Below are 27,058 nucleotides of genomic sequence, written 5' to 3'. Positions count from 1 at the left end.
CAATGACCGGGGCTAGGACGATTCGGTAGATATGTCAGACCAGTTGACCAACACAGCAAAGACTACAAAGCGAGAGTACCACAGGTAGAGGTAAGCGAAGGTGTGATAAACATGACACTTAGAGGCGCGCAATAATTGGAGCTTTTCAGAGAACCGGTTGACACAAATTTATTCATTTACTGCCTGAAGTTCGTTCCGCGGTCCAGATCAACCGATCTCCATGACGTCGAGAGCTGGCAATCTGCGTATTCGTGGTGCTCTACTTCTGAGATCGAAGTCTCTCTACAACAATTTCCCTCAAGCATAATTGTGCAACGCCATCATCATGAATACGTATCGTGCCCTCATCCGCGTCGCTGCTCGCCAGCATGCAGCTCGACCGACTACACGAGCTCTCTCCTCCACATCACAATTCAGATCAAAGGAGCAAGAGGGCAGAATACATCCCAATGCAGACGGATACAGAGAGGATCAGAAGTCCAAACCCGAGAATCCACACATGACCAACACAAACTCGACCTTCCACAATGACATGCCCAAGATCGGCAAAGACAAGCCACCTCCAGAATTCATCTCCTCCGCCGACCCCGACTATATCCCTACAGACAAGCACCCCGAGAACACAGAGCGAATGACTGGAGGGCAACAGCCCGGCGAGGGCAACGCTAGTAACGTAAGCCCCTCATCAGATCTTGGTGTTGGCGAGATGGAGGGAGCGTCGTTCCGCATCGAGCCTCTCCGTCGCGTCGGAGAGGACATCAGCACTATGAGGGCCAGATTACTATGTCCGTCACTACCTAGCAATGCACCCTTTCATTAATGTACAGGGTCAATGAAGCATGTACTGACCCATCGTAGATCAAAGCAGGAAGCGAGGGACACTAGAGTCCGATCTGCTTTTCTCGACATTCGCTAACGAAAACTTATCCAAAATGACGCGGGCGCAACTGGAGGAGTACGATTTATTTCTTGATGAGAACGACTGGGATCTTTACTACTGGGCTACGCAATCACCTGCAAATACGCCGACGACACTTGAGACTGCAGAGGGGAGCGTGAGCGATACACCGCATCAAACGACGACTGAGTATCTGTCCCCAGCTGCGCCTGGACAGGCGCAGGAGACGGATGGCTGGAGGCAAGGAGGTGAGTCATTGAGAGTAGAGAGCGAGAGAATTGTGCTGACAAAGGGTTTCCTGTAGCTCCCAAGTCGGGGGAATGGTCTCAAACAGTTGGTAAGTCGGCGACGTCGCTGATTCTCTACCTAGCTAACAATCATCAGGTCGGCAAAAGGTTGCATATCGCCCAGTCCCTGCTAGATGGCAGAACAGCGAGATTTTGAGGAAATTACGAGAGCACGTTCGCGAGCGTAGTGCAGGCGGCGTTTTGGACGATGTCGATGTAGCTGCGAAAGGGTCCGGCATGGGCAGGATGCCCGAACTGGGTCGTCCGTTTGAGTAGCAATCGTCCGTGCCTCGCAACTGTTGTCATTAAGAACAGAGAATTAACAATGTTTCTAAGCAAAGTCGACGTGGGGACGCGGATCTATAGTGCTTTTGCTGTAAACTGTACGGGGACATCCTCGTCGCCCTACAAAACGCCTAAGGCCGAGCGTGATGTACGACTTCGTACATGACATTCGTGGAAATAATGCCGAGAATACCTCGCGAGACCTCCCTGTGCAGTTGCTGGAACTCATCTGATTGCTCATCAAGCAAGGCATTGTTTCAGGTGCAGATTGGCGCCCATACGACATCGATCAGTCTCTCGTAGACACCGAAACGTGCGTGCAATGGAAGTTTATAGCCTATCTGAGCATCGCTGCCGTACAATCGCGTTCCGGATCATGCCCACTTTAAGTGCGAATATGCCACTATCATTCGCGATCACGCACCGGCATTTCATCCGAGTAACATTTTAGGATTTCACCACTCGCAACTTCCTCCACTTTGCTAGTCGCGAGTAAAGATGGTATTCAAGCGCAAAATATTGCTGCTGTTCCCGTCTTCGATATGTGTGGCGCGGGATTATCGTGCTTGGTAATTCTGCCATTTGTATCGATGAACTCATCATTGGACTGAGCCGAACGCTGGCAGCCTATATATCATAACACTATGCTGCCGACAACGACATCCATTGCGTCATATCAATAGCAGGAAAAGTCAGTGTGCTGTGACGACGAGGCACCTAGCAAAGTTATGGCCGTACTCGAAGCACTGAAGAAGTCTCGATCGCGAGGAGATGAATCCCAGACTGGAGGCATCTCGCCATCGACAAGCCTTGGCTCAACCCAACATGGCGACAACGACAACAGTTCCGACCTTGAGAAGGGCGAACCCAGCCCAGACACGTCACCCCAGAACAACAAAGACGAGGGCTCCGAACACTTCCTCGTCGCGTTCGACGGCGACGATGATCCGCTCAGTGCCAAGAACAAGAAGACTGCGACCAAATGGGCTATCGTCATCATTCTGGCAGTGGGCTCGTTCTGCGTGACCTGTGCCTCTTCACTATACACGACGACGTACGCCGGCATGTCTCGCGACTTCGGCTCATCGCGCCTTACCAACACGCTAGGCCTGTCGACCTTCGTCTACGGGCTGGGTATTGCCCCTATGGTTCTTGGCCCTCTATCCGAGTTCTATGGACGTCGCATCATCTATCTGCTCGCCTTCGGCGGTTTCTTCGTCTTCTTGATCCCCTGCGCGGTGGCGCAGAACATCGCGACGATGCTAGTGGTGCGCTTCTTTGATGGCTTCTTTGGCAGCGCGTTTCTGTCAGTAGCTGGCGGGACAGTTGGTGACATGTTCACGAGAGCTGAGCTCCAGACACCGATGTTGATCTACAGTGCCTCGCCATTTCTGGGACCGGCAACGGCGCCTGTGTGGGGCGGCTTCGTCAACTCGTTCATCGACTGGAGATGGAGCTGGTATATCATGCTGATATTTGCTGGGGCTGAGTTCATCATGATTGCTGTCTTTGTGCCGGAGACGTATGCGCCGTTGTGCTTCGCCGAAAAGCGGTGCAGAAACGCAAGGAGACCGGTGATGAGAGATGGAAGGCACCAATCGAGGTTTCCGACAAGTCTGTCCTGTGGACGGTGGTGCACAGTTTGTACCGGCCCTTCTTGATGCTGTTTTTGGATCCGATGGTGCTCAACATCTGCCTCTTCAGCGCAGTGCTGTTGGGAATACTGTACCTCTTCTTCGGCGCGATACCGTTGGTATTTGGCCACGTGTACGGGTTCAATCTCTGGCAGAATGGCTTGGCCTTCTTGGGGATTTTCGTGGGTATGGTCAGCGCCATGGCTACGGATCCAATCTGGCGGCGAAATTATGGTAGGCTTATGGACAAGAAGGAGCGTGAGACTGGAGAACGCAAAAGTGAGCCGGAGATGAGACTGCCGCAGAGTATCTTTGGCGGTTGGTTTAGTGTGTTCGGCCTCTTTTTGTTTGCTTGGACCTGTGTGAGTACTCACGCCGTGTTCACTATGATGTTTGCTGACTATGGTGGGCAGTATCCTTCTGTGCACTGGATTGTGCCTATTATTGGGACAGCCTTCTTTGGATTCGGCATCATCTTGATCTATACCTCCTTCTTCACATTCTTGGTGGAAGCCTATCCTCTGTACGCCGCTTCAGCTCTGTCAGCCAACTCTTTCGCCAGGAGTTGTTTCGCTGCCTCGTTCCCGATCTTTGGACTTCAGATGTACGAGAAGCTGGACTACCATTGGGCCACGACGCTGCTGGCTTTCTTGTGCTTGGCACTCGCACCGTTTCCGTATGTCTTCTGGATCTACGGGAAGCAGTTGCGGAAGAAGAGCAAGTTCGGATCGGCTTGATCATGGCTGTTTGGACCCCGTTCGCCTCCTGAGTCTGTGAGAAGCAAATGCATCAGCAGAGCAACTACAGTTCGGCATGACCATGGTCATGCACGTCATTTCAATCTCAACCACTGTCGTGGCATTTCGGACTATGGCGATCTCGCAGGAAGCTGAAATTCGGTAACGATGACCGGCATGAACAGCGCCATGCCAGACGTTGTCATTGACGTAAAACTTGGCAGCAGGTTTATGAACAAGGCGTGGTCGGCATGAGGAGGCTTTGTTGACCGCCTGCTTCAGCCAGTGCTTCACCGCCAGCACTATTGCTCGGACGCAGATCATCCCAGCTTCTTTCAGAGGGCTGTGTCTTCTGCCTAGCAGAACTGCAGCCACAGAGATTGCGATCACTCGCTTAAGCCGTCGCAACACCAATAATCCGGTGATGCGAAAGTTCGGAGGGAAAAGAAACTCCTGAAAGATCATGAACACTGCAGGATCAAGGAACATTTGAACGTCCTGCGCCAATTGCGATCAATGGTTCGATCAAGGTTACTCGTGGCCCATGGTAGCACGACTTTGATGATTCTGCAGGTTCCTGGCCTGGTAGCAAGGGTCGTTTCCGCAGTGTGTCGCCCTGACAGAAGGGACATCACGTAAGATGAAACACGGTCAATATGTGGCGGCAGCGTAGCCTTGGGACATTGTTGCTTGTTGGGGGTTGCGAGGGAAGGAGCGAGAACTGTCAATGCCAGGGTCGTTTCATTGGATGTACTGGTAGTCGGTGGAGGAAGGAAGGAGATCGAGACCTGATACTCATGGGTGGGCAGGTGCACTTGATGCCAAGCAGCGCGGCAGCCGAGTCCATGCCGACGTCGCTGTCGCACTCCACTTCACTGCCAGTGCCAGCTTCGGTTTTTGAGTTGTAGAGCAGAGCAGTACTGTCTCGGTGACGTTGTTTGTCAAGAATAGATCCAGTCCGAGGTTGTTGGAACATATTGCAATACTGTCTGAAGAGAATATTCTGCCGGGATTAGAAGCACGCCCACTCCTTCAAGTTCTGAAGAACAGCCCCATCGAGCAACGCCCAGTCCGCAGGAGGGGCAGACTCTAGGCCAATGGGACAGGGGCCATTGGCTTCTTCGCTTGCTGAATGTTAGGCATCGGTCCCGCGTTCCAAGACCCTGGAACTTGACTTTGTGGAGTAAAGTCCAGCAAAGCAACAGCCCTCGATTTGGATCTCTTTGGCTGCAGACGACTATTGTGCGCTTAAGCACGACTGCTGCAAGTCCCAACTCTTGACAGCAAAGGACTGCAAGATCCTCACAGCAGACACACCATCCGAACAACCACCATCGCCGGTACAGCTGGTCGCGCGACAGTCAGATCGCGCATCAGATCCCACCTCCGCATCCGGCCTCCACCTTCGCGAGCTTCCCCCTCCTCGTGCAGCCGTCGACACGTTTTTGAAGCTTGCCGCGTGCACGCAACACAACGGTTCTTGTGCCTGTATCTCATTCTCGCACGAGCGCAAGGTGTCGTTGCATTGGGGGCGGACTGTACCATATTTTTGCCTGGTCACAGCCAACAGAAACACTACGACTGAGCCAAAGAAAGCTGTTTACCTCGTGCAACTTGCCGTTGGTCGCACTGCATACGTCTCAATACTTCTGTCACCTTCCCACAAAGCTCTGACGCCGCTATCCGAACACCATACCCCTGGCTTGGTTCTTGACATTCCTGAGCCGAACCGCCGGTCAGCGCATTGCGCGGCGCTCTGGAGGGCAACTTGGGCAGTTGCTCTACCTGCTTCTGCCGAATTCATTGGATCTGGAAGCAGCGGGTTGCGCGTTGGGTCCTGAGAAACAGCGGGCCTCCTGTAATCATATGGGCTTGAGAGCCTGTTGACGTCTCTTACCCACAAGCGAGACAGTGCCTGGGTAGTAAAGTCGCACTTGCCAGCAGAATTCACTGGCGGTCCACAAAGAGCAGGCCCTGAGAGCTTGTGTCCCGCTGGATGTGAGCCTTATAACACCTCGAACATGGCGTCCTCGGATGTTGAAGATGGTCGATCGCGTTCAGGTTCGCCTGAAGACAGTGGTCCAGATCAAGACATGTCAGAACAAGCTCAGAAAGATGTCAAGCCGTCGAAACCCAATGCAAAGGATCCTTCTCGACCTCGGCGAAAGAAGGCTCGTAGGGCATGCTTTGCCTGTCAGCGTGCCCATCTGACGTGTGGTATGTGCTTTCTCGATCTCAATGTGACCTGTCAAGTTCTCACGTGGTGATGTGTGCAAAAGCTAACAGACCATTTCAGGCGACGAGCGGCCGTGTCAGCGCTGTATCAAGCGTGGTCTGCAAGACGCCTGTCAAGATGGTGTCCGAAAGAAGGCCAAGTACCGTATGTTGCTACCCTTCGACGCCCAGATTGGAATATGAGCTAACGTGGAGGTAGTCCACGATGCACCGAATGAGGCTCTTATGCCCGGCGTGGGTACTACAATGTACACCCATCCCGCAGCAAAGCGCAACTCTACTGCTAGCACAACCCAGCATGACCCGACGCCACAGCCACAGCAGCAGACACCTCAGGCGACATCACAGCCACAACAGTACTTCTCGAATTCACAGAATTTTGGCATGTTTACGCCGTCGCAGCAGATGCCTCCACCCATGCTGTCAACGAGTGAGAGGTCGATGAGTGGCTCAAATATGATGCAGCAGTCACCTATTGCGGCGAATTTTAACCTTCAACCAACTATACAGAGCCCGGCCGTCAGCAGAGATACGCAGAGCTCGCAAGGGATGCAGCCGCCGGGATGGAGTGGTATGGCTGGTGCACTTTTCGACGATCCGTCGCTTTTCAACTTCGACATTGCAAGTATGAACTTTGGCAGCAACTATGGTGCTTTGGAGTTTGGGATGCTCGACCAGATGGCTATGAACGCGGGTGAGACACCACCAAGCGATACAACGACTACTCGCGGCTCTGTACATCAACAGCAGTATCGAGTGCCGCTCGGCAGTTTCAGCGAATCGCCGAATGGTAACAATTTTCCGTATGGCGATTCGTCGATGATGGCGGACTGGCCCAACGGGTTCAATAATCAGCTTGGCCGACCGCCTCATGCGTTCGCGATCGAAAGCACGGCGCAGTTTCAATCGCCTGAGCACCAGCAGCACACGCCTGACGGTCTGAAGTTTGAGGAATCACCACTACTGACCACTGCAGCAATGAAGCACCAGCATCAAGGCAGCATAGACGGCAACATCCAGCCTCGACCACCATCACAGCATCAACAGCAAGCTCAACAGCCTGTGCAGCCTACCTCATCTCCGACTAAGAATCGAATACCTCCACACCGAGACCCGACCGGCATCACGACACCTCAACTGAAAGCAAAGCAAGCACTTCCAACGAAGCCTCTGTCCAACAAGCCAGGCCGCACGCGCGATCCGTCGTCGATCTATACATCAGTGACGACTCCTCACCCATATACCCAGAACTTCCATCACCTGATCGCATACTTGCAACGACGGTTCACCTCTCAACACAGCAAGACTCTGTCAATAGCTAAATCGCTAGCCAGCATTCGACCCTCGTTCATCGCTACCACCAAGACACTAAACAGGGACGACCTGATTTTCATGGAGAAATGCTTCCAGCGCACGCTATTCGAATACGAGTCCTTTATCGAAGGCGTGGGCACACCAACCATAGTCGCCCGGCGAACAGGCGAAGTGGCCGCTGTTGGCAAAGAATTCCAGATCCTGACAGGCTGGACCAAGAATGTCCTGCTTGGGCGTGCGCCCAACCTCAATGTCAATCGTGGCCACACAGGCTTGACACCAATGACGGGCTCGGGAGCGAACAGTGCGAGCGTCGGCGCAGGCACAGCCACAGGCAAAGGAGGCTTCAATACACCACAGCGAACCACGGTCGGCGAGGAGAATGGCGACGCGAGAAAAGATCGGCCTGTCTTCCTAGCAGAACTGCTAGACGACGACTCAGTCGTGCAATTCTATGAGGACTTCGCGCGCCTCGCCTTCGGCGACTCGCGAGGCAGCGTCTTCCGCAAGGGTAAACTCCTCAAATACCGCACTAGCGAGGAACAAGTCTCCAACGAGCTGCGCAAGGAAGCGGAGCAGCGCCGTGCGGACGGTCGAGACGGGCCTGCCGAGCCTGCTACGGCCAGCACGACGCAGACGAAAAGCCCACAACACGAGCGACACCCCAGTACGAGCCATGGCCAACCACCAGCGCCAAGAGGCGAGCTGCAAGGCCCAGGCCAGGGCCTCACGCGGCGCGACACGATGGGTCTTCTAAATCCGAAATTGCGTAAGGAGGGCATCAGTGGGGAGAAGGGAATGCAGAAGCTGGGAAGTGCAGATGGAAAGGTGGATTGTGCATACTGCTGGACGGTGAAGAGGGACGTTTTTGACATTCCGATGTTGATCGTGATGAACGTGAGTGTTCGCCCCCCTTATTGCCATTTGAGGATTTGCGTTGCTAACTTTGCTCGATCTAGTTTCTGCCTTGCATATAGCATATGTATTTCTGTGATGCGAGAGACGGTATGAATGCGATCTAGCATCCTCAGCCACGACGATTCGTATTGACGTCAGTTGTGGATGACTCGGCCGGGTCGAGTCTGAGTAGGCCACTTATCTGCTGTGTCAATTAAGTCTCGAGTCCAGAGGGCTTGGCGACGTGGCCCGAGACATGTTCCTTTCGCCAGTAGCAACGCAACGAGAGTGACCTTTTATTCAAAGACCATTTGCCATCCTGATGAGGGCGTTGGCATCTGCCACGAAGTTGCAGGTATATACCAACGCAATGGAACATGATCAAGTTGGTGGTCGTTCTGGATACGTATGGTCATGGTTCTTATATATACGTCTACTATGTCGTCTAAACATTCTGCCTGCAGCTTTTCTTGACGAGATGAATTCTTGAAAAGATTAAAGGACTCGCGATTCGAGACTCTGAAATAACGGCATGCTTTTTGCCCATCAGGTCATTCATCCCAAAAACTAACGCCGTAGATGCTCATCCATAGCACACAGCGAATGCCCACCCGCTTTTCCAATGTCCTTCAGTCAAAGGTGATCTTCGTAGCTGTCTTGCCCTCAAGATCTTCCTTTGGTCCAAACGCGCCATACGCGTCGTGTGTCTTCTTCTTCACTGTCGTGCCGAATTTCAGCAGGTCTTCGGGGACAGGCTGGCCTGCGCCTTTGAGCACGTTCACCAATGCTCCCGCCAGAGGCTTGTCGTGCTCGGTGAACATGGTAACCGCTAATCCTTCTTTGCCTGCGCGGCCTGTCCGGCCGATGCGGTGGACGTAGTCTTCTGCTGTGAGCGGGAAGGTGACGTTGATGACTACTTTGACTTCTGGGATGTCGAGGCCGCGGGCGGCGACGTCGGTCGCGACGAGGATGTTGGAGGTGCCGGATTTGAATGCACTGAGTGAGGCCAAGCGGTCGGATTGTTTCAGATCGCCGTGGATGCCCGCGACGGAGTAGCCGCGCTGGGAGATGAAGGATTCGACGCGGGATGCTTCTTTCTTGTAGAGGCAGAACACTAGAATGCGGTCGCGGGATTTTGGGCCGGCGGTATGCTGTTTGAGGAGTTGGAGGAGGCGGGTGTTTTTGCATCAGGCTGGACTACTTCGACGATTTGCTTGATGCGTGTGTTGGCGCGGAGGTCTCCTGATGACTGGGCGGGTTCTTGGCCGATGATGATGCGTGTGGGAGTGGTCATGAAGGTTGCGGCGAGGTCACGGATGGATTTCGGCCAGGTGGCTGTGAACATGGCGGTTTGGCGTTTGGTGCCAGAAGCAGGCATGGAGGAGATGATCTGTTTGATGTCGTCTTCGAAGCCCTTGTCGAGCATGCGGTCGGCTTCGTCGAGGACGAGGTAGCGGGTCTTGGAGAGGGAGATGGTGCCATCGGACATGAAGTCCTTGAGGCGGCCCGGGGTGGCGACAATGACGTTGGCGTGCTTGAGGGTGCGGCGCTGTTCGTCTTTGTTGCTGCCGCCGTAGACGCAGGTTGATTTGAGGGTTGGCGTTGCGGCACAGAGGGCGGCAATTTGTTCGTGCACTTGAATGGCGAGTTCCCGAGTTGGGGCGACGATGACGGCGCGGATGCCCTTTTTCTTGTTGAGGGTTGAGAGGCGGGCCACGAGGGGGAGGCCGAATGCTAGGGTCTTGCCGGAGCCGGTCTCTGCTATGCCGACTACATCTCTGCCGGATAGGAGGAAGGGCCAGGCGGCGGACTGGATGGCGGAGGGTTTCTTGAAGGTGCTGAAGATGGGTGCGAATTGTGAGGCGAGTTCGGGCGGGAGTTGGTCGAATGAGAGGATTGGGCGGAGGGTGTCTGATGTTGATTGAGGGTCTTTGATCTGGACTGCGTCGGTCGTGAGGAAGCTGTCTATGTCGGCTTGCGGCAGGGCCGTCAGCGACTTTGACTGTTTGTAGCTCGATTCATTGTCTTCGTGGCCTTCTTCTGGCACTGGTGTCGAGGCAGCGGTAGCATCTGTTGAGGTGGGCGGCGTCAAAATCTCGCTCTTCAATGCCTCTTTCCGCTCCTTCTTCCGTCTCTTTCGCTCTTGCTTGTCTGACTGAGCGCCATCGTCTAATCTGTGCTTGCTCATGTTGCTGGTGTTTCGCGGTAGGCACCTGGTACTATGCTCTGTCGCAAAAGAACGAAAGGAAGATTTGGTAGAAAATGCAGGCAGTGAACTACTAAAAAATAAAGTGGGCCAGAATATTTCTCCGACCTGAACCGCGAATTTTTGAAAGAGCTCATGGCCATTAGCTATCACCATATCTTCGATCTCGGCCTGTACTTCAGAAGTCACAGTCCAGAAAAGGTCAGCCGCCTGTGAACACGCTTCTTGCATAGTGCGATTAAGCCCTCCACCGCTGCCATGTCTGCAAAGTCGCCTCTCGAGTCGGTCCAATCATGCTGGGAAAGAGTCAGCTCGAACTCGCCCGTGTATAATTTCTTCTTCAAGGATATGAAGATCGTATCTGCGAAGCATGGAACAATGACTGCACAATGTACCGTCAACGAGAATATGATAAACTCGAAGGGCGGTCTGCATGGATCTGTCTCGGCCACGATAGTAGACTGGGCTGGCGGAATGGCGATTGCTTCTACAGGACTCGAAAAGACGGGATTGAGCACTGACATTCACGTCTCATATGTGAGTACCGCCAAGCTCGGTGATGTCTTGACCATAGAAGGGATTGCGAGTAAGGTCGGAAGGAATATGGGATTCACGACAGTCACAATCTCGAAAGGTCAAAGCGAACAAAGTACGGTTGTTGCCCACGGCACGCACACAAAGTACATCCTGCGAGACCAGGAGAGCAAGACCAAGGCTTGAACCGAACGCTTTCTTCTTTGCATCTGGCAAGCAACCTATCTTGTGCGGATTCACTCGGATGGCGGAGAACAACCGACTTCATTATGCTTTAGATCTTCGGCGACCGTTCAATGGTTGCAGAAGAATGTTGAACCTCGAACAATCATACTGTAAACCTGCAAGCTTCAACCCAGAGTCTCCAAGGACCTCCAACCTCCTCAGCCAACTGCTTGGGCGAACGACCATCGGAGTCGTTGATACTACGAATCTCTGTGGCAGCTACTCTATCCTCTCGACTGAGTCCAAGGCTCTCCATCGCTTGAAGTACCGGTGGAGGGAACTTAGACCACTCTAGTTGCGATGCGAGTGCCAGCAGCAACCACGCAACGTCCTCTCGACCATATCGAATAGCAACGTGCAATCCCGAGCCTTGTATTCCCTCAAAGGTCCCACTGTACGTGAGAAAGTCGACGTCTGGCGAGGCCGACCCCTCGATCTCTTCGTCGGCTGCCTCGCCATCGTCGTCCTCGGTGTCGGTGTCCTTGATCATGTGGATAATGGCATCGAGATCACCTTCGCGGCAGAACTCCAGATATGCATGGCCGCGTCGTTCCTCGGGGTAAGTTCGCAGATACGCCTCCTCGGTGGCTGATGGCAGAATATCGTAGCCTTGCTGCGTCCCGCCTTCGTTACGGACAGTGCAGACCACTTGCTGCTGGCCAGATGAGCTTACGGAGGAGATGTCCTTGCTACAGTTTGGGCATTCAGTGATGGCATACGCCTCTAAGAAACACTCCCTACGTTGGTATTAGTATTGTTGGCTCCAAGGCATCTGAGTTTGAGCCTACCAGTGGAAGTGGCAACCGCATGAGAGTTCCACATCGTCAGGAACCGAATGTGATGAGGCAGGTGCTTTGCTGTCTTCTTCGTCGCTATCTGGCTCGATTGCCAGCCATAGGGTATCATGACAACTCGAGCAGATCTGATCAGCCATCTTTCTTTCTTTGAGGTGTTTTGAATAAATGCAGAAGGTTCAACTCCTGCACAAAATTTCCCATGGGTCTTTCTAAGAAATGCATGTGTTGGGTTGGAGACGTTATCGATAAGACCGATCCCCATTTAGTATCGATTGCGCTCCCCTTCCTCTCAGAATGTCAGAACTACTGATGCCATCTGTTCACAATCAACAAACCTGCTTATGCCGCAGACTGACTGATGTGACATGAGCTTGCTAAACAATGGAAAAGGATGATCAATCCAGTGTTCTTGACCCAGCGCCTGCAGAAGCTGACCAGCAGCCCATTCCGGCACAGCCGACTTCTCCTGCGCGAACAACAAGCACCACTACGACCCCTACGACCTCAGAACGATTGCGCACCTTCCAGGACTCAGCACTGCATTTCCTCTCAAATGCAAGCAACGAGACGTTAGGCGCCTGTGCTGTCGGCCTAGCCGCCTCTACGTACCTAGTACTTGGTCGACTCGGACTCGTCCTCATAGGAGCAGTCGGCGGCATCGTGCTTCATGCTACGTGGGAGGGCCAGATCGGATCTGGTGCTGATGGAGAGGCTCAAGAGAAACAACAGAGGAGGAGGCGGGAACTAGGCATTGAGGTCACCAAGCGGGCACTCGATTGGCGGGATGCAAAGAAAAAGGACCGACAAGCTGAGACGTCTGAAGCAGACGATGCTCTAGATCTCACCAGCACAGATGTCTATGCCGACTTCCAGCCGGAGACGAGAGCAGCCTTGAACGACTTCACCGATGCTGTCATACGCGACTATGTCAAGTGGTGGTTCTCGCCGCTGCTGCCCAAGGAGCAGAGTTTCCCACTGGCCTGCCGCCAAACACTCAGCCAATTCATCCTCACTTTTTCGAATCGACTGTCGCGGAAGCGGACGGCGGACCCAGTGTTGGACTTCATGGCAAACTCCACCTCGATCATGATCGTCTTCCTGCAGGAACTTGGCACAGCCCTGAAGGCCTCCCAGAATCAGGACCCTGCCACGGCTATCCGAACGTACTTGCAGTATCAGCCGGAGAGCAATCTCGCCAACGTTATCAATACGTCGCAGCAGGAGCGAAAGTTGGACATCGTTGCAGAAGACATACTGCAGAACTTCCTTGACAAAAGCTCCCATGACTGTCCACCTGTAAAAGCATTCCTGAGAGCTGTGTTATCCGGTCTCATCCTACAACCAACGATTGATATGTGCTCAAAACCGGAATGGATCAATGGCTGGATTGTCTACTTATTGGAAGATGGCGAGCCAGAGTTGATAAACGTGATAGACGCCGGGGTCGAGAATATGAATGCCATGGGCGCGAAGGTTCCAACAAAAGCAACATCAAATGAAGGCAAAAAGCATCAACGAAGAGTCAGTCGAGCCGAAGAAGCCATGCAGCAGGCAATGCAGGAAGCTGAACGAATGAACGCCATGATCGCCGAGGACGAGGCGCGTAGGAAAAGGGAGTCGAATCTGGCCGAATCAGTCGATACACTCTCTACAGCAAATACAGATGGTCCAGGTCTCGCGACGCCGACATCGTCGGATAGCGATCGCAATCAGTCCGAACGATTTTCAACTCGACCAACACGGACATCATTCATATTCGACAGCGAAGGTAATGCCATCCAGTCGGCGAGTGCCAGTCCGAGTCGCAATCAAGGCCTATTCCTAGATGGCGCAATGGAAAGTGTTGAGGCACCCATCGACATGCTTCATCCAGAAACGTCGATGGGGATAAGTGCGACGGATGGCGCCGGCGACGAGCTCCGCAGACTTTCGAGGACATGCATATTCCTCCGTCGCAGACTACCGAGATTCAAGTACCATTGCCATTGACACTGCAATACGCTTTCATCACGCTGATAGATATGGGCGATGGCGACGATCGCGCAGCACTAAGGAAAGAACCGAAAGACGACATGTACATGATTCAGATCGAGCCTGCTTCGTCGAAATTTCCTGGCTGGATGGTAACTCGTGCCTACACAGATTTCACAAAGATTCATCCTACGCTTCTGACCATAGCCAAGATTTCCGGAGTACCAGAGTTCTCGCAGCAATATCCTGAGCTACCATCTTGGAAAGGAGTGGCCCGAAGATCATTCCGGGCTAGTCTTGAATATTACTTGAGGGACGCGCTGAAGTACGAGCGCTTAGCAGAAAGTGACACAATGAAAAAGTTCTTGGATAAGGAAGTCGGCATTTCGAAAGCGCCCACGCAGACGAAGAACGTCTTCGTCCAAAGCGGAGCGGCCTTGGAGAATGTGGGCAAAGGGTTTGTCAACGTACTTGGACAGGGTGGGAAGGGTATTGCCGGAGGCGGTAAAGCTGTACTCGGGGGTGTGCAAGGAGCATTTGGGACAATAACTTCGGGTATCAAGAAACCCGCCACCCCGTCGAGACCGATCTACACAACGAGGACGAACACGGGCTCGAGTGCTGGCTTATCAAGACTAAGCCAGGACATACCGAGAAAAAGCATGGAGATATCAGATGCAAGAAGTGAGCCTCGACCACCGAAGTCCACCAGCACTACAAGTCTCAACCACCGATCAGGACCGTCATCAAGAGCATCATCACCTCCACGATTACTGGACCTGTCGAATCTGCCGCCACCTCCCGATGCCATGTCCGACGAATACGTCCCAGTCAAGCCAATGACTCTCGAGACCCCTGTACGAGAGACTTCGCCCGCTCTGCTGGCTGCACCTTCGAGTCCAGACTCTGTCCATCGCTCGACCACTGGCCCGCGGCAGTCTACAGAGGACTTGTCCCATGCCAGACCTTCACCGATCGCTCGCAGGAAGACCAGAACAAACCACGCCCCCATAAACGAAGAAGAAACCCGCGTGACAATCGACCTGATGTTTGCAATCATCACCGAACTCTACTCCCTCTCCTCCGCCTGGACCATCCGTCTTTCCCTGCTATCCGCCGCCAAAACATACCTTCTGCGCCCTCAGAACCCCCAACTCGAGTCCATCCGCCTCCTATTGCAGGAAAGCGTGCTGGATGCCAACTTCTCCGACGCTGGGATGGCAACGCACATCCGCAAACTTCGCGAGAACTCAGTTCCAACAGAAGAGGAGCGGGCCAAATGGCCAGCAGAACTGACAGCGGACGAGAAGGAAGCACTGCGCATCAAGGCCCGGAAACTATTGGTGGAGCGCGGCATGCCGCAGGCTTTGACTAGTGTTATGGGCGCGGCAGCGTCCGGTGAAGCGTTGGGTAGGGTCTTTGACTGCTTGCAGATTGAGGAGGTGGCGAGGGGTTTGATCTTTGCGCTCACGTTGCAGGCAATTCGCGCTACAACGCAGTAAGGCGTCGTGGTTGGGAACATGTATCATAGAATTGGAAGATGCGGCATCCTGTTGGAAGCCGTTTCTGATAAGTGCACAGAATAGGAAGCAATTGTCCGACTGCTCAGGCCGCATTCGTGAGAAGTGTTTTGATGTGGTCACATCAACATCGCCGTGTGTCTATCTACAGATACCGTCCTGCTCCGCGGTCCGCGAATGCAACTCACATCTGGAGCCTATCGGACGGGAGGTGCAGTTGAGGGCTTTGAAATCTGTTCCTGCATAACGCTGCACCACGCGTCCCTAGGCCCCACTTTGCACAAAACTCGCCCAATTGACCGAGGCACGATTACATCACCCGTGTTGATCACGTAGAATCCGTAAAGATTTCTGTTCTTGCTTCTGCTCTTGGACGCTTCAGCTGCTGTTCCTGCTCTCAGATTTGAGACTTCGGTACCGGAACAACCATACACTTAATCCTGGCAGGTGCTATCCTACGAGACCTTTGCAGAGCTCTAGACGCCGCGGCACTTGCGAGAGCTAAGTACTTGCATTAAGGAGAGGCCCGCATTCGCCCCATCAGTTGTTTGACACGGAAGGCGTGGACTGTATATAAGTATTCGCTCTGGCCGCCGCATCCAGTTTTCGTCTCGCAAGCACAGCTTTTCCGAAACTCGGTCTTTAAGTCCGATCGTCCCTCAGCAGGAACCTTTTGCGGATATACAGGACTACACATTCAACACCAGCAGCAATACCCTGCCACCAATCTCTAACCCTCCAACCCATTACACGAGCCCACACCTTCCTCCGCAATCCCCTCTCTACCACCAACCCAAGCACCTACCACACCTCATCCACAACCATGTCCTCACCCAACATCCCCAAAACAATGGGCGCGATCGACATCAAAGGCGGCAAAGGCGGCATCTCCGCGCTCTTCCTCAACAAAGAAACGCCCGTGCCCAAACCCACCGCAACTCAAGCCCTCGTCAAAATCAAGGCCTTCGGCCTCAACCGCATGGACCTCCTCCAACGCGAAGGCCTCTACCACTTCCTCCGCAAGCCCCCGCCACCCTGGGCGTAGAATTCTCGGGGACGATCGTCTCCTTCGGCAGCTCCGAACACGAGCGCGATTTCAAAATCGGCTCGGAGGTGTTTGGGCTGGCGTATGGAGGCGCGTACGCGGAATATATAGCCGTGAGCACACACATGCTGGTGCATAAGCCCGCGGAGTTGAGCTGGGAGGAGGCGGCGGGCGTGCCGGAGACGTGGATTACTGCGACGCAGGCGCTGTGGATGATTGGCGGGTTGGATGAGACTATTGGGAATAAGGCCACGAAGGATAAGAGGGTGTTGTGGCATGCGGGTGCCAGTGGGGTGAGTATTTCTGGGGTGCAGCTGGCGTTGAGTGAGGGGGTGAAGGAGGTGTTGATTACGACGAGTAGTCAGGAGAAGATTGATTTTGTGAAGGGGTTTGTTGAGGGTGGGAAGGAGAAGGTGTTTGGGTTTAGGTATAATGATCCGGAGAAGCCGTGGGAGAAGGCGGTGTTGGAGCATACTAATGGGGAGGGGGTGGATCTTATCATCGACTTCATTGGTGGATCGTACTTCAATGCGAATTTGGATGCGGCGGCGCAGAACGGACGCATCGTCAGCTTAGGCACCATGGGCGGCGCGAAAGCCGACGTGCCCGGTGGTGTGGACATCGGTCGGTTCTTGAGAAAGAGGTTGAGGTATGAAGGCAGCACATTGCGCGCGCGAGACGAGGCATACCAAGGGAAGTTGAGGGATATGCTCAACGAGCATGCGCTTCCGAGGTTTAAGGATGGGAGGTTCAAGGTGCCCATGGAGAAGGTTTTTAGTTGGAAGGACGTGCAGGATGCGCATAGGATGTTGGAGGCGAATACCAGTAAGGGGAAGATTATATGCGTAGTCGACTAAGGAGAAGCTGATCCCGGCGACGGGAAGGCTGGAAGGAGCGCGAAAAGGAGAGGCGAGGCATCATCTGGTGTATGGATATACGGCCACTGCAGTACTTGTTTTTGGGATCTTCCTGGAAAATACTACTCAACTACGCCCCAGCCATGTCGTCCAGAGATGCACGCCCCAGGTGTCTTACTCTGTGGTCTTCCTCATGGCCACTGCGCACCGTGAAGTACATATCGCCTGAGTCAATGTCTCCACTCACGCTAGAGGGTGGCAGTGATATTGACATCACTACACGGGAAATATAATTACTTCGCGAGCATCGTAGAATGCCGGCAGCTTTTCCTCCTCCGATGACTGAGATGGTATATGCTTTCACGAGGGCGCTTCTCGTGACTCTACGAGGCTCATTGAGTGAGTGGACACGTGATTTCGGCAAGAGCATGGAAAGGCAAGGTCGACAGTGGTTGGATGAAAGCATCGGTCAACCGGTCTTAGTTATGTCTGCTTCTCATCCGGTCTCGCCTGAGGCCATAGTCAACCGGCGTGTGTTGACGTTGCCATACGCTCCTGCCTGCGTTCGGACAATTGGCCAGCCAAGCAAGGTCGCTCTTAGCACGAATCAAAGATCGAGGGCAAATCAAAGATCCAGTGATCGTAGGTTCAGTGCTTGGGTAATTTGCAAAGATTGCAGAATCGCAGTGGTTGTGCTGCTGATGCAAGCACATCTATTGCTCGTCCTAGTGGTATCAAATGCTCGCAGACCTCGCATATCGTTCTCAGTCGCCACGCTGGCTCGTGATCAACGAGACTGCCTTCCCATCAGATCGTTCCGCGTCAAGCATTGGACGCTCTTCCTCATCGAAATGCGTAACTTCAGCTGTACAATGACCTATCGTCGTCCCCTAGTCCGCACAAAGAAGCACAGCATCTCAATCTCCCAAATTGTACTGCTTGATCAACTCGGCCAACTTCTGGCTTTCCATAACGTAGTTCAGTGCGCTGGCACTCGACACTTGATAGCGCACTCTGTGGCAGAATTGTCAGCACGTGTCCGCTCGGGTGGCACAAATAACTTCACGGGGAAAAAGAGGGACTCACCTCTGCTGCTCCTGAAAGCTGTCCATCTTAGCCTTACACTTCCAGTTCCACACTCTACAATTCGCCTCCGAAAAGTAGTCGCTGAACTTCTTCTCATCGACCTCCTTGATCTCCATCAGTTCATCCGCACTGATACCCATGATTACTCGTCCCGTCTCATCGAAACAACTTAGCCACAACTGTCCCGTGTGATCACTCACGTTCACGCTCATGATATACCGATATTGCGGCTTCGGGTGATTTTTGTCACAACGCTCACACCGCCACTGTCCGGGCTCGATCTCCAAGACTTTCTTGTTGCAGCCTTCTGACAAGCAGGCTGGGTAGCAGAAGTTGTCCTGCTTGATGTACTGGATGGAGGCTTTGAGGGAGAAGAAGTCTGCCTTTTCGGAGTCCATCCCTAGACCTTCGTCTTTGGTTTGGGCGATGGTCTTGAAGGGGTCCCGACTGCCACCGGTGCCGCCTGCGACAGTCGAAGTGACGTTGGCGTGGGTGGCGAATGATTCGTTGTGGCCTTGGCTATCGTACCAGCCCTTGAGCTTGTGTGCTTCGGCGATGTCGGGGCTCGCGGTCATGGAGCCAGAGCTAAGCAGAGACAGGGAGCGGCCACCAAAGTCGGATACCTTGACACCCTTGAATGCCACGACCGAATCCGGGTTGAGGTCGAAGGTGGAGGCGGTTTTGCCCCAGATGGTCAGCCGGATGGAGTAGCCGGTGTTGTCGACGAGGGTGAGGTCACGCTTGTCGTAGGGTTTGGAAGTCGTTTTGGACGTGATCTGGTTGGTCTCGCCGACCTCGCGGAGGACGCCAATCAGGTCTATGGTGGCATCCTTCTCGACGGATTGCAAATCGGAGATCTGGGTGAAGTTGTACTTGACTTGAGGCACGTCGGTGGCTTCTTCGGCTTTTTCGACCTGGGTGTCGCGCTCGAAGGCGAGTTCGTAGTCGTTTTGCAGGTTGGAGAATTGTTTCTTTGCGATCTGGACGCGACAGGGGGAGGAGATGTAGTAGACTTGGCCTTCTTGGAAGAGCTCATAAAGGGAGTCGACTTGTTCATTGAAGCCGGTGGCGCGGATTTCGCCGCTCTCGTCGAGGAGGTTGACGCTGAAGAGTTTGCCTTCACCTTTCATGTTGTGCCAGGTCTTGATGTCGGATTTGTTGGTACATCGTGCTTTGATTGTCCATTTGTGTGAGTAGGGTGAGAGGGCTTCAATGGGGTAGATGTTGGCGTGGGCGGAGGAGGAAGGTGGCTTGTTGTGTGATGGAAGTGATCTTGATTGCTGTGGCTGTTGCTGCTGGCCGTAGAAGCCGTTGCTTGTGACGGCTGTAGGCTTGCTCTCTTCTTCATTCTTGATCTCGAGGGGCGCTGGGTTGCCCAGCTTCTCCATGATGCCTAGTTCGGGGATGACTTGGAGGTCGGTAACGATCAGGATTCTGGGCAGGTTAGTAGTGCTCAGACGCAGGACAGGCTCTGGACTCACTTCTTGCCCTTGACGTTGTTGGCTTGGTATCCCATCAGTTTGACAAAGCAGTTGACCTTCATGCTGCCGCCGGTGATGTGGTGGTTCGCAGCAGTGGCGAGCATGGTCTGAATGTAGTTCTTGGTGTCGCTGAATATGACCCGATATCGCTCAGTGTCACCGTTCGCGATGGGCTTGATCTGGACGCATTGTACGAGAGGATGCTCTTTCGCATCTTTCCCACCCTCGAAGATGGCTGCGATTGAGCCCGCATCTATTCTCGCAAACGCTTGCGCCGTTGACGCCATGATCTTTCTCTTCTTCTCTAGCCAGTCGTGTAGCTTGTCACCTATTTCGATATCTAAGCAGACTGAGGTGGTGTACATGCGATCGAGCGTATGCAGTCGAGATGTGGCGGCGATGTTAATTGCCTTCAATAATTAGGTGCACCAGGCGGCGAAATTTAGCCCCGCAAACGCGTCGACGCGTCGCTAGAAGCCTTTACAGTCTGCAGTAGCAGAGTACGGTGGTGCATACTAACAATAGCCTCATCGATGTGCCATCAAACTAGGTGAACGAGATATTGTCTTGGTTCGGAAGCGGCGGACCTCGCACCGAACGCATAGCGACGGACGACTTATCCAGGTGCTTTTCTGGACCTGAGCAGACAACCTCACCATCAGGTCCTGAACCTCCACAGCCCAACGCTTGCCACGTGTGTTCGCATTCTGGTGCGATAGAATTGCATCTCTGGCACGACTGGCCGAAGCTTGTAATTCCTATCGCAGAGGGACAGTGTTCTCGCCCCCGGTTCTAGTCCTTGGCCGATGGATGAGATCCAGGTGCCTGTCGAAGGACGCCCATTTGTATGTTTGTATGCCACAAATCGGGGTCAAAGAAAGTCATATGTACAACCCAATGTTCGACGAGACCTTGAACCGCTCAATCGGAGGACTCGCCGAGGTATTCGCCAAAGGGTGAGGACAGAATGTATCCCAGTCGCTTGCTTCCCAGCCACCCTGAGCCATCCGCTTGATTTGAAGTTCTTGACACGTTACCTGACTTATCTTTGTCACAACCGCTAACGCCACAAGCCAGACAAGAGATGAGATCAAGAGCAACACAGTCATCGGCACAGGGCCTCGGGCGGATAACGCATGTAGATAGTGGTGCCGTTGAAGCGTTGATCGACCAGGTCGTCCGTAAACTGGGTCCAGCCAGGAAATCGCCATTCTTCTTCGACGAAATCGGACGGGTCATCGGCCTCCCACCAGTATTGGATCTTGACTGTGACACCTGCAGGGGAGGACTTTTCAGAAGCTGTATCGTCGGAGATCCGTCCGCTTGGTTGGCTGATGCGCTTTGTGCCAGAGTCAAGCTGGTCGACGAGCACGTTGTGAGCCTCCGATCTCGTTGCCGCTCCTGCTGGCTGATTATGCGCTGGGCGGCTGTCGCTCTCGCATGGTACTGAAAGCTTTTCCCCTGGCATTTCCACAGTGTCGTCCTCTTTGCCAGCAAGCAGTGGACAGTCCTCGCCGACCTCAACATCCTTCTCAATTCCAGCCCCTGGTCGTCTACGACTTCGCAGCGTTCGCCTCGCCCGATACCAGCACCACAACATATCGATCCCTCTGACAATCTCGCAAAGCAGGAACATTGTAGGCCATCCAGCAGCGAGAGCCCACGACCCTGCCAGCCATCCATCAACCACTATCTTGGCCTTTCCCCAATTATGTCCTATCATCGCGTGCCGATTCGCAGCGGCCTTGACCTCGTTCCCTGAAAGATTGCAATGACACCTCGCGTCGAAATGGGTGAATATGAAGTAACTGACCGCAGTTATGAATGCCATAGCGAGTATCATCCAGACGTGGAGATAGTAATGGAATTTCTCGCGAATATTTGAAAGTGTTGGAGATAGCGGTATCAGTAGCAGTGGTTTTTGAGGGCGGAAGGAGAAGTTGTCTCCTCCGTTGTATGGGAATCCATTGTTGCGGATGCGTCGACGGATGTAGATGCCGCGCATGACTGCATTTAGGATGGCTAGTGTGCCCTTCGGTGCTGACGACAGTGAGTCGAGCTTGAGTGTGATATCACGCTTCGAACGTGACTGCCAATTCCGGGTTGTGTGTTGGAGAGAACGAGAAAGCAACGACGGCAGATCCTTCAGTTCAAGTCGCTGTTTCCCCTACCAGCGATTTTATGCTTCTAAGGACCCCGAGAAATGATGTAGCCTGTTGAGCATTTGTGGTGCTGGCATGGATCCGTTCACGCCTGTCTCAGTGGGTTGTTTCAACTTCAGCTGTAGGAGACTTTGCTCTTTTGTACGGAGCAAATGAATCTTAACACAGTGACGCGAGACCAATTGATGGGACGTGCGCAAGACGATGTTTGGGACAGCTGAAGCAAGAGAAAGTCTCCTTACTGAATACCTCAAGATACTTGAGTACCTTCGCTATGCCAAGGATCTCTGCCGCACCTAAAGCCTGTAAGTGAGTGCGGCTGTAAGATGCCAGTTGAAAATGCGCAATTTCGAAGCCACATCTTCATAAGGGACCACGTGTGTATGTGATGTCCTCTCCATCAAACATCGCTCTTCTGTTCCACGGCCGTTCGCCCACAACGAAAGACACCATGCCTCAAGATTACTTCCTCCAACGCGTCTTTTCCGCTCTCTTCTCCTTCGCTGGTGAGAAGTTGGACGAGCCTCGAGAAACCACGACGTCGGCCCCACGCTCTTCGACATCTTCGTATCGACCGCCATATGTGGAAGACGTTCCCGATGTTGCATTCTCGGAGGAATCGAAAGTGGACTCGCTCCCAGCGTTTTATCCAGCCGTAATCGTTCCTGCGACCCCAGACCACAAGGACACATACTGGCAGATACCTCCTGCACCATCCGGCAGAAATTCGATGGAGGGATTTGTGCAGAGACCAAGAGCACGAACGGACTCCAGATCCAAAAAACGTCATATCAGCGCAGAGTATGATGAAAGGGAGCCTCCAGAAGAGATGCTGTTTACATTGGATGAACTCGACGAACGGAAACGGAACAAGGGCGGTGTTCTCGTATTCGACTGATCTGCGCTGATTGCCCCGTGCAAGAAGTCGTGAAAGACAATGGGCGGCTTCAGCGTGGCCCGAACATCGCAGCTCTCACAGCATAGCCGCTTGAGGCGTCCTTATCCACTCCAAGTGACCATCTGTTCTGCCCGTAACGAAGGAAAGACGGCGCGCTTACTCGCACATTACTGGCAGTCGACAGTTGTCCAGCTTGCCCTTCGCCTGAAAAATCGGACTACCTCAGAAGTCACAGTCACGAAACCTGACCCTTGCCGGACCGGTTCTGAGAAATCATATATCGATTTTCCTTACCAGGAGCGAACGGTCTTGCATTCTCATGCACACAATGATCATTCTGGCGAATACCCGGCAGGTGTCAGGACGGGGGAAGGTCGAGAGAGCTCAGGACCGGCGCTCTGAGGCTCCCGAGCTCCGACTCCGCCCACAGAGTCTTCTTACCTAATCTACCCGGTTGTCTCAAGCCTTTGCCAAGTGCTCAAGCTACGGCTAAGCTCTCGCTAAATCATGACGTCCTTCCTCCTCTTTGGCCGCTTGCATGTACCTCCCACAATGTAGGCAGATTTACCATGAGCTGTTGATACCTCCTTGACTTCAGCTTCAACATGGTCAAGCAGATCACATCTCTGATCGCCCTCGCGGCGCTGGCTTCTGGACAGGGCTTTCCTTCGACATGTCCGGCCGTCCCAACACCCAGCCCGAATGCTACGGTGGGAACGTGCCCGACAGACTTTACCATCATCGGCGGCGAGCTCCAGCCTGTTCATGAATCGTACAGTCCTCCCACTGGTTTCGCAATCGACCCAAATCAGAAGATCTACCTGACATACCCGCGAAACACCGGTCCTACACCAGTCAATGTCGTCGTGGCGACCAGCTTCACCAATGAGGAGCCCTGGCCGAATGCTGCCATCCAGAACTGCTCTACTGGGCAGAATGTCGCTGAATGCTTCATCAACGTGCAGAACGTTGTCCTCGACTCTATAAACCAACTTTGGGTAGTTGACTCTGGTATCCCACCCGGACAAAAATCTGCCGTCACCAACGGCTCCAAGATCATGTCCTTCGACCTCGGTGGCAACCTACTCAGGACCTATGTCATCCCAGAAGACCTTTACTATGACAAATTCAACGCGAATGATGTGCGCATCAATAATACGCTCGGCACAAAGGGGTATGCCTTCATTACTGATGAGTCTGACTCTGGCTCACTCGCGGCAATCAACCTTGATGACGGCAGCGTGACCCGGCGTCTACATAACTCGACCGTTACACGAGCGGACGAGCACTACGTCGGTGTCTACAACGGCGAGCTGATCTATGGCTGGAACGGTACAAACAAATCGTACCTGACAACGGGCTCTGACGGCATTGCTCTGGCGTCGGGCAATGTGTACTGGGGCGTGCTTGCCAGTCGTCGCTTCTACTATATCTCCCAGGAAACACTCGTCAATACATCTGTCTCAGACGAAGACATGCTGGCAGCCGTCCAGGATCCTGGACAGTGCGGCACTGAGCAGGCCGGCTTCAGTGCTGACGAGAATGGCCGTGTATACATCTGTGCATCTGAGCACAACGCAATCTTCTACGTCGACACGCAGCAATCTGAAGTCAACGAAACCGTCAACGGTGTCGCTCCGGGAGGGTCGGGCCCGGTTGCGGCAAAGAACTATGTGGTGAAGGATTTGATCAGGAATGCATTGATTCAGCACGCCGATTCAATGGCCATACTGGATGGATGGCTGTACTTCTGCACAAACCAACTCAATTATGGTCCAACTCGGCAATACATGAATGTCGACAAGAGGCGGGGCCCATTCAGAAGTTACAGATACTGGATCGGAGCTGGTCCGGCGGTGTAAATGTTGGCACCAGTTTGGCAGAATAAATGACAGGTGCACTGGGACGACATTATCAGGAAACCGCGCTGATGTCGTCACTGTCACCACAGATCTTACGTGCAACTGTAACACGATCATAAAGATCTGTGACTCAATCGAGTACAGCTCCTACTACGCCGTGTTTGTCACTTGCAACATTTTGCTGATCGTCTGTCTCTGTCCTTGTTTGTTTAGCCACCACAAGCAAAGCGTGCCTCGAATGCTAATCCGAGCTGATCTACATTGCGGCAAACCACAAAGCAGTCGGTGTCACATCCAAAGAATATCATGCTTATATGTCACAGTCAATGCCTTTCGAGATCTTATCAACGCACCGCTAACGTGTACAACTCTGCCCATGACCTGGTGACCGTGGTGCTTCTCCTGTCGCCAACAAGCTGTGACAGATCGCGGTCCGTTGATCCTCTTATCACTTGCCATTTCAACGGCTGACTGATGCAGTGAAGCTGTTTGAGATGTTCAGGCTGTGCTTGATGCCTTCCTTAGTGACATGCCTGGGTCATCGTGAAGGCACAGGCATGTTGTAATGCCCCAGTGAAGCAGGTCACTTCGAAACGCCTCAGTCGACGAAGCTATATAGCTATCTACTGGCCACGTACCTCTTCCTTTCTCCATCCTCTCTATCTCCCACGAACGCACTCGACCAGAATCACGTCGAGCCCGAGTCACGACCTTCGACACAAGTCTACTACGACCAACAACTACTCCATGATGTCCACCAAGACGATGCCTCGCGGCTCTAGCAAACCCTCAGCAATGGCCACGAAGACCATTGATCAACTCAAGCCGAATGAGCTCCAGGCTTCACGATCCGACGGAGACCGCCTATGCATATTCCTCGCGTACAAGAACGTCACGAAGATCCGCACCGTCCCTCCCACAGATGCAGGCACTGAGGAACCCGTCGACTCTCGCGCTGTGACCGCGCTTCGAGTCATCTCCCCAAGCTATCCACTCGCTGTAGCAAAAGCGTTTTCTAGTGTCGTTGCAGAGAAGATCGCTGCCAAGGTGGAGGCCGGCCAACTCAAGGGATCCAGTCTGAAAATTCAGGTCAAGGTCAGCTCTGTCTCGATCGAAGGCTCTGCGAAGCACCTTGACGTGTACAAGGCCCTATTCGATTGGTTCCTAGGCTACTGCGATGGCGACCTGTCCGCCCCCGTACTGCAAAGCGGTTCTTTGGTCTCGGCAGTCGAACTCATCAGAGTAGCGAAGGCGGTCCGAGCCGATGCCATCATTCCGATTCTGGTCAATCACCTCGACAATGCGCTGAAAGAGCGCTCTGGGGCTCCCGATGCGTCACTGCTTCAAGTCGCGAATATGATTCTAGACCTGGAGCTCGATGCAGCAACAGATGTCCTCGCAGACAAGCTTTCCCATCTGGCTACCAAAGGGCTTCATTCTTATCGACAGTCAGGCCATCACGTCTCTCTGGAAAAAGGATGAGTCGTTCGCTAAGAAGTTCAAGGCCCGAGTCCAGGTCAAGCAGGCCGAGATCGCTGAGCAAGCTGAGGCCCTACCACGAGAACAAGAGGCCGAGGCTTTGGCAGTGAAGGAGGCCGAGGAACGCGAGGCCATGGCTGCCAAGGAGGCCCAAGAACGTAAGCTCCGAGAGCAGGGCGCCCGACGACAGACCTACTCAGCTGCCGTCATCAAAGGAGCTGAAAGTCACAAGCTTCAGGAACACGGAGCGCGTCGACACACCTATTCCGCCGCCGCCGAAGTATCTGCAGAGCAGCAGCGCCGAGAGGAGGAAGCACGTCTGCAGGACGAAGCACGTATAAGGGATTCGCGTTTTGGCGGTGGGAAGAAGCGCGGCGGGCGAAAAGAAGGTGGTGGCAAGGGTAGTCGCGAGCAGGTCCAGCCTTGAGGTATGTCTAATCCACGTCACACGCTGCCATCGAGGTCGCTAACGAGACAAAGCTTGATCTGATCAAGTGATCAGTCGCCCAACACACCCTCAGAGCTTGAACTTAGACGGCGCCGATGGCTTCCACCACTTTTCATGAGCTCAGAGAGCCAAACTTATTATTACCATCATAGCTAAGCCAGAGCCACACTCGAGATCGTGGTGAAACAATACTCAGGGAT

General features: G+C 53.5%; 12 protein-coding genes across 12 annotated transcripts; 8 read left to right on the top strand and 4 right to left on the bottom strand.

Annotated features, from left to right (window-relative positions):
- Positions 1 to 325: 325 nt before the first annotated feature.
- On the top strand, positions 326 to 1,461 carry AB675_11280 (Succinate dehydrogenase assembly factor 2, mitochondrial; the record flags this gene model as incomplete). The annotated part of the gene is made up of 4 exons (XM_018140111.1): positions 326 to 785; positions 859 to 1,146; positions 1,191 to 1,235; positions 1,283 to 1,461. 4 exons carry the CDS (start codon positions 326 to 328, stop codon positions 1,459 to 1,461), a joined length of 972 nt encoding a protein of 323 aa, XP_018000186.1.
- Positions 1,462 to 2,198: 737 nt separating this feature from the next.
- On the top strand, positions 2,199 to 3,841 carry AB675_11279 (putative drug/proton antiporter YHK8; the record flags this gene model as incomplete). Its single annotated transcript, XM_018140109.1, has 3 exons — positions 2,199 to 2,981; positions 3,029 to 3,466; positions 3,518 to 3,841. The coding sequence occupies 3 exons, from the start codon at positions 2,199 to 2,201 to the stop codon at positions 3,839 to 3,841; spliced, it is 1,545 nt and encodes a 514-aa protein (XP_017999917.1).
- A 5,075-nt stretch (positions 3,842 to 8,916) lies between these two features.
- Positions 8,917 to 10,475, bottom strand: AB675_11277 (ATP-dependent RNA helicase dbp3; the record flags this gene model as incomplete). The annotated part of the gene is made up of 2 exons (XM_018140108.1): positions 8,917 to 9,438; positions 9,489 to 10,475. 2 exons carry the CDS (start codon positions 10,473 to 10,475, stop codon positions 8,917 to 8,919), a joined length of 1,509 nt encoding a protein of 502 aa, XP_018000092.1.
- Positions 10,476 to 10,751: 276 nt separating this feature from the next.
- Positions 10,752 to 11,213, top strand: AB675_11276 (Acyl-coenzyme A thioesterase 13; the record flags this gene model as incomplete). Its single annotated transcript, XM_018140107.1, has 1 exon — positions 10,752 to 11,213. The coding sequence occupies one exon, from the start codon at positions 10,752 to 10,754 to the stop codon at positions 11,211 to 11,213; it is 462 nt and encodes a 153-aa protein (XP_018000037.1).
- Positions 11,214 to 11,355: 142 nt separating this feature from the next.
- On the bottom strand, positions 11,356 to 12,186 carry AB675_11275 (uncharacterized protein; the record flags this gene model as incomplete). The annotated part of the gene is made up of 2 exons (XM_018140106.1): positions 11,356 to 11,989; positions 12,041 to 12,186. 2 exons carry the CDS (start codon positions 12,184 to 12,186, stop codon positions 11,356 to 11,358), a joined length of 780 nt encoding a protein of 259 aa, XP_017999845.1.
- A 244-nt stretch (positions 12,187 to 12,430) lies between these two features.
- AB675_11274 (uncharacterized protein) lies at positions 12,431 to 15,522 on the top strand (the record flags this gene model as incomplete). The annotated part of the gene is made up of 2 exons (XM_018140105.1): positions 12,431 to 14,000; positions 14,069 to 15,522. 2 exons carry the CDS (start codon positions 12,431 to 12,433, stop codon positions 15,520 to 15,522), a joined length of 3,024 nt encoding a protein of 1,007 aa, XP_017999991.1.
- Positions 15,523 to 16,363: 841 nt separating this feature from the next.
- Positions 16,364 to 17,442, top strand: AB675_11273 (Quinone oxido PIG3; the record flags this gene model as incomplete). The annotated part of the gene is made up of 2 exons (XM_018140104.1): positions 16,364 to 16,581; positions 16,617 to 17,442. 2 exons carry the CDS (start codon positions 16,364 to 16,366, stop codon positions 17,440 to 17,442), a joined length of 1,044 nt encoding a protein of 347 aa, XP_018000130.1.
- A 917-nt stretch (positions 17,443 to 18,359) lies between these two features.
- Positions 18,360 to 20,296, bottom strand: AB675_11272 (Replication factor A protein 1; the record flags this gene model as incomplete). Its single annotated transcript, XM_018140103.1, has 3 exons — positions 18,360 to 18,456; positions 18,529 to 19,962; positions 20,010 to 20,296. 3 exons carry the CDS (start codon positions 20,294 to 20,296, stop codon positions 18,360 to 18,362), a joined length of 1,818 nt encoding a protein of 605 aa, XP_017999896.1.
- An 818-nt stretch (positions 20,297 to 21,114) lies between these two features.
- Positions 21,115 to 22,014, bottom strand: AB675_11271 (uncharacterized protein; the record flags this gene model as incomplete). The annotated part of the gene is made up of 1 exon (XM_018140102.1): positions 21,115 to 22,014. The coding sequence occupies one exon, from the start codon at positions 22,012 to 22,014 to the stop codon at positions 21,115 to 21,117; it is 900 nt and encodes a 299-aa protein (XP_018000036.1).
- A 608-nt stretch (positions 22,015 to 22,622) lies between these two features.
- On the top strand, positions 22,623 to 23,069 carry AB675_11270 (uncharacterized protein; the record flags this gene model as incomplete). Its single annotated transcript, XM_018140101.1, has 1 exon — positions 22,623 to 23,069. The coding sequence occupies one exon, from the start codon at positions 22,623 to 22,625 to the stop codon at positions 23,067 to 23,069; it is 447 nt and encodes a 148-aa protein (XP_018000173.1).
- Positions 23,070 to 23,674: 605 nt separating this feature from the next.
- On the top strand, positions 23,675 to 24,931 carry AB675_11269 (uncharacterized protein; the record flags this gene model as incomplete). Its single annotated transcript, XM_018140099.1, has 1 exon — positions 23,675 to 24,931. One exon carries the CDS (start codon positions 23,675 to 23,677, stop codon positions 24,929 to 24,931), a length of 1,257 nt encoding a protein of 418 aa, XP_018000031.1.
- Positions 24,932 to 25,681: 750 nt separating this feature from the next.
- AB675_11268 (uncharacterized protein) lies at positions 25,682 to 26,837 on the top strand (the record flags this gene model as incomplete). Its single annotated transcript, XM_018140098.1, has 2 exons — positions 25,682 to 26,278; positions 26,334 to 26,837. 2 exons carry the CDS (start codon positions 25,682 to 25,684, stop codon positions 26,835 to 26,837), a joined length of 1,101 nt encoding a protein of 366 aa, XP_017999883.1.
- Between the last annotated feature and the right edge of the window lie 221 nt (positions 26,838 to 27,058).

The sequence above is a fragment of the Cyphellophora attinorum genome (assembly GCF_001299255.1).
Source record: "Cyphellophora attinorum strain CBS 131958 chromosome Unknown Contig13, whole genome shotgun sequence".
NCBI classification, from domain to species: Eukaryota; Fungi; Ascomycota; class Eurotiomycetes; order Chaetothyriales; family Cyphellophoraceae; genus Cyphellophora; species Cyphellophora attinorum.
Note: the sequence above shows the minus strand (reverse complement) of the source record. Positions and strands in the feature narration are given on the sequence as shown.